The 5,608-nt window shown below is 38.4% G+C and overlaps 1 protein-coding gene across 1 annotated transcript in view; it reads right to left on the bottom strand.

Moving 5' to 3' along the window:
- LOC107553413 (EH domain-containing protein 3-like) overlaps window positions 1-3,285 on the bottom strand; it is a 26,315-nt gene extending 23,030 nt beyond the window's left edge. The window contains 1 exon segment of the mRNA XM_016235601.1: window positions 2,587-3,285. Coding sequence (XP_016091087.1) covers window positions 2,587-2,813 — 227 coding nt within the window. The 5' untranslated portion in view covers window positions 2,814-3,285.
- Between the last annotated feature and the right edge of the window lie 2,323 nt (window positions 3,286-5,608).

The following is a 5,608-nucleotide window of genomic DNA, read 5'->3' on the forward strand; positions in this document are numbered from 1 at the left end:
ACACTATACTGTCAATAGATACATTATATACATTAAATATCCACTATTCGCCACTTACTCTAAACGTAATAAAATCAGAATAATATTGCGTTTTGGTGTTTACATAGTTATTTTTGGTTTCTGATGTTTTAATCATGTTACTTGTCTGGCGTTAATGAAGCGTTAATGTCAAGCCCTGGAGTCTATAACGTTAAGTGCCGGGGCTCAGCCCCAGACGGCCCGGCCCAATTTAAACCCTGGTCTTATGTAGCATGATGCTACAGTGTGCATGAATGGTCACATAACACACGCTTTCGGTCTTGTAGTATGAACGGACATCTGCATATGATTGAAACTCTACACAGCTCCCGCGCTACTCTCCATTGGAAATTAATGACTTTCGTTCTGTCATTTGTCGGAGTTAGTGGAAAGCCGGCTTGAAACGCAGTGGAAACGCCAGTAAGGCGAGGATCGTTTTCATTTTAAAACAAAAGCGCACCAGTGTAAATGTAGCCTTACAGCTACGGGGGCTGGGACGCATTCACACTAAATCCTCACGTGTGAGCCACATTTCTGAGTGTCACAGTCGTGGACCGACTGTGCAGACCTATCGGTGTATTAGGCTATAGTAAGATACCACGAGCAGACTGCTCCGTACGTTTTCGCATTGCTCTCGCGGATGTCAAACACTGATCGATCTGCGCCTCACTGACGTTGATGAGATTAACTCCTTAGGTATCGAAATTTGGTACCGAACGACGAGACGTTTTTCGATACTCGATGGTATCGAGGCAATTCGATTGGTGCCTAAAAAGTATCGAACTCGATACCCAGCCCTAATCATTACTGTGTCTGTCAAGCGACTTTGTTCCCCTTTCGGGCTTGAACTGATGGTAAAACTAATGACTTTATTTACTGTCTTTACATTTATTTTGAAAGCTGAAGCTCGCGATTATGGTAATGGGCGTTACATTTCCGATGAGTGCTTGCGGTGTTCGGCCAATCACAATGCACTGGGTCAGCTGGCCAATCAGAGCAGACTGCGCTTGTCGGAAGGAGGGACTTTGTAGAAAACGAAGCGTTTGAGAGAGGCGGGGCATATAGGACCTACAATAATGTACAGTATTTGAAAAATAATGTGTTTTTTGAACATTAAAGCATGTCAACATATTCTGTTACACCAAATACACAAAATAATGATCTTTAAAAAAAGCATCATATGACCCCTTTAATGAAATTGCTAAAATATCTACAAGCTGACAGTGAACTCAGAATCACATAGACCTACAAAAAAATTTACTATCCCACTTGCTAAATAAGTAATAACTTTGAGCAATTTATTAAACTTTTCATTCAGAATAATCTGTTGTTGTAATGACCACAAGAGTCCTTCTAAAAAGGATATCTGATATGTCTCCATCCACATTTCTATCTCTTAACTTTTCTACATTCTGGAACCTATTAGTGACAAGTTACTATGGCAATTCTTGAGTCGTTGGAAGTGTCTCTCGTTGCCTGGTGATCTTTAGCAGTCTGTTGCCTTTAATCTTGATCCACTGTAGACCCGTAAACCTCAAATCACCCAGCAGACAACCATCACACCACAGCAGAGACATTGTGTCATACAGATAGATCTTAAAGCTGGAGCCAGGCCTGGTCTGTTTACAAGGTAACCGTCTCCGTCTAAGCTAAAATTATAGTACTGTTAAGAACATTGTTTAGCATGTAACATCAAGATCTGTATTCAGTGAACACAGAAATTAGGCTCTCATGTAAACAGATTAATGATATATGTAGCACAGAAGTTATTTAATATTTTGGCTTAAACTTCTCACGTCAATTTCTTTTTTAATCTGTTTACATGCATCTCAAACAGATGAATTAATCTTGCGTTGATAAAACGTTTGTAAAGTTACACGTGTGTTCTCTCAATATAAATAAGTCCTCCTGGTAAACTGACAAGGAGCAATTAACAATCCTATAGGATTGTGAGGAATCTCAAATGGACTTGCAAAACTGGTTTTGGATGTTACAAATGTGATTGCTACAGTTATTCAAATATATACAAAATATTGAAGAGGTTGTGTTTTAATTTATATATATATATATATATATAATTATATTCATTTTAATAAATCATAAATGGGGCAATATTGTCCGATTTACTGAAGCGCTGTGTTCTTGAGAGCTTCTCGGTTTTGAAAAAAATGTTTCACCAAAACTAGATGTGTGATAAAATAATATTATATGTATCCTGTTAAGTATTATAATATTATTATAATATATTATCATGAATGACATTATAACATTACATCAAATACTACATAAAACATCATTTATCCTACATTAAAATAATCAGAAAGTGACAAGTATTATAAAGTATATTATATATTCACTACAAACAACTCATGTAATGCATTATATAATGCTTGTGCATGTATGACTTATTCATAAAAAATATTATGAAGTGCTAGTTTAAAACTTTAGAATCTTACACTTCATAATATTTTTTATGAATAAGTCATACATGCATATTTTTTATGAATAAGTCATATAGGGCTCAGGACACCAGCAACTGTTTCACAGGAGCCAAAACTAACATCTTACCTTATGAAGCTGGTTTTCCCAGTGGAATACTGTCCCACCAGGAGAACCATGGGCTTATTGTCAAAATCTGCATCCTCCAAAGCGGGTGAGTGAAACTCGTGGAATTTGTAGTGTTCCTCCAGTGGAAGCAGTTTGGTTTTGTAAAGCTTCTTGAGTCCTTCACTGACAGTCTGGAAGACCTCTGGATCCTTCTTTCTCCTGTCATCGGTACCCAACCAGCTGAACATGATGCAACTCGAGTATAGCCAACCTTAGACGATATATCTGTTGTTTTTGGATAATTATTTCACAATATGCACAAATGCGCCTTAGTCCTACTGTAGTGTATTCAAATGAATGGATCTGTAATGACGTCGATGTATTTTAAGAGTCCATTGAAACTGTTCCCTTGTCTCCACTCACGACACAAAATGCGCCAAAGATTAGACCATAATTACAAAATATGATGCATTATATAATATTCTGTTTAAACGTTACGGTCGAAAACATGGCCAAACACGCAGCCTTTCATTCAGGCTTTGTTGGAATAAAAGCGCGCGTCGCTAGAGGCTACAATGTATCAGTCAGCAAATGCAAGAGATACAATAGCTATTATGAAAGAGAAGAGAAAACGAGCGCCAGATCCTCCAATAGAGCAGATTCACTCACGGTGACAGGCGTCCACGGGCTTCCCACTGCAGCAGATTTAAATGCCAGTGCGCTGGAGAAACCCGACACTGGAGGAAATGCCCCACTGGTAAAGCCCCACCCAGAACACAAGAGCTCCAGTCTGGGATGCAGCGCCTTTGTAGCGGATGGTGATGGTTGGTACTCCTCCAGAGATTTCTATTTACACCAGCGTAGTGATTGGTAAATTAAAACATACTTTAAGAATGCTATTTTAAATAATATAATATAATATAATATAGGTAGGTAGCTTTATTGTCATTCAGCTGTACATGTGGGATGAACATATGAACGAGATTTCGTTTCACTGGCTCATAAAGAAAAATACACTAAAACTAAAACATGTACTACTGTACAAAATCAGTATTAAAAATATAATAATATAAAATCTAATGAAAAATGCTCCAACATGCATTAAGAATATAAAACTAAAAATAATTAACAGCAGCATGTAAATAATTAATAAATTTTAAAACTTTAGAATCTTACACTTCATAATATTTTTTATGAATAAGTCATACATGCATATTTTTTATGAATAAGTCATATAGGGCTCAGGACACCAGCAACTGTTTCACAGGAGCCAAAACTAACATCTTACCTTATGAAGCTGGTTTTCCCAGTGGAATACTGTCCCACCAGGAGAACCATGGGCTTATTGTCAAAATCTGCATCCTCCAAAGCGGGTGAGTGAAACTCGTGGAATTTGTAGTGTTCCTCCAGTGGAAGCAGTTTGGTTTTGTAAAGCTTCTTGAGTCCTTCACTGACAGTCTGGAAGACCTCTGGATCCTTCTTTCTCCTGTCATCGGTACCCAACCAGCTGAACATGATGCAACTCGAGTATAGGCAACCTTAGACGATATATCTGTTGTTTTTGGATAATTATTTCACAATATGCACAAATGCGCCTTAGTCCTACTGTAGTGTATTCAAATGAATGGATCTGTAATGACGTCGATGTATTTTAAGAGTCCATTGAAACTGTTCCCTTGTCTCCACTCACGACACAAAATGCGCCAAAGATTAGACCATAATTACAAAATATGATGCATTATATAATATTCTGTTTAAACGTTACGGTCGAAAACATGGCCAAACACGCAGCCTTTCATTCAGGCTTTGTTGGAATAAAAGCGCGCGTCGCTAGAGGCTACAATGTATCAGTCAGCAAATGCAAGAGATACAATAGCTATTATGAAAGAGAAGAGAAAACGAGCGCCAGATCCTCCAATAGAGCAGATTCACTCACGGTGACAGGCGTCCACGGGCTTCCCACTGCAGCAGATTTAAATGCCAGTGCGCTGGAGAAACCCGACACTGGAGGAAATGCCCCACTGGTAAAGCCCCACCCAGAACACAAGAGCTCCAGTCTGGGATGCAGCGCCTTTGTAGCGGATGGTGATGGTTGGTACTCCTCCAGAGATTTCTATTTACACCAGCGTAGTGATTGGTAAATTAAAACATACTTTAAGAATGCTATTTTAAATAATATAATATAATATAATATAGGTAGGTAGCTTTATTGTCATTCAGCTGTACATGTGGGATGAACATATGAACGAGATTTCGTTTCACTGGCTCATAAAGAAAAATACACTAAAACTAAAACATGTACTACTGTACAAAATCAGTATTAAAAATATAATAATATAAAATCTAATGAAAAATGCTCCAACATGCATTAAGAATATAAAACTAAAAATAATTAACAGCAGCATGTAAATAATTAATAAATACACATGATGATTAGCAGCATCTGTAACAAATTATTGCACTTAAGTGGCCACGTATAAGTACAATTATTTAAATAAATAAATCAAAATCATAAATAGATACAATTATGGCAGTATCCCCATCTCGTTCCATTGAACGAGATCCATTGACAGTAAGATTGAGCAATAAAAAGTGATTTTGAGTTCAAACGTCTGATAGCTTGTGGATAAAAGCTATTGCAGAACCTTACTGTTCTGCCCAGAATGCTGCGAAACCTTTTCCCAGAGGGCAGCAGCATTAACAGTCCATAGTGAGGATGGGTGGAGTCTTTTAAAAAATTGTGGGCATGGGCCAGACAGCGTTTGTGTTCAAGGTCCTGGATGGAAGGCAGCGAAGAGCCGATGATCTTTTCCGCTGTCCTCACCAGTCTCCGCTTTACAGTCCCCAGACCAGACCGAGATGCAGCTGGTCAATATGCTCTCTATAATACCTTTGCAGACAGTGCAGAGGATGGGAGAGGAAAGGTGTGCTTTTCTCATCCGACGCAGAAAATAAAGACGCTGACGTGCTCTCTTCACTAGAGAGGCAGTGTTAAGAGACCATGTCCAGCTGTCTGTGATCTGCACCCTCAGGAACTTGATGC

The sequence above is a fragment of the Sinocyclocheilus grahami genome, unplaced genomic scaffold (genome assembly GCF_001515645.1).
Source record: "Sinocyclocheilus grahami isolate Dianchi unplaced genomic scaffold, SAMN03320097.WGS_v1.1 scaffold473.1, whole genome shotgun sequence".
Classification (NCBI taxonomy): Eukaryota; Metazoa; Chordata; class Actinopteri; order Cypriniformes; family Cyprinidae; genus Sinocyclocheilus; species Sinocyclocheilus grahami.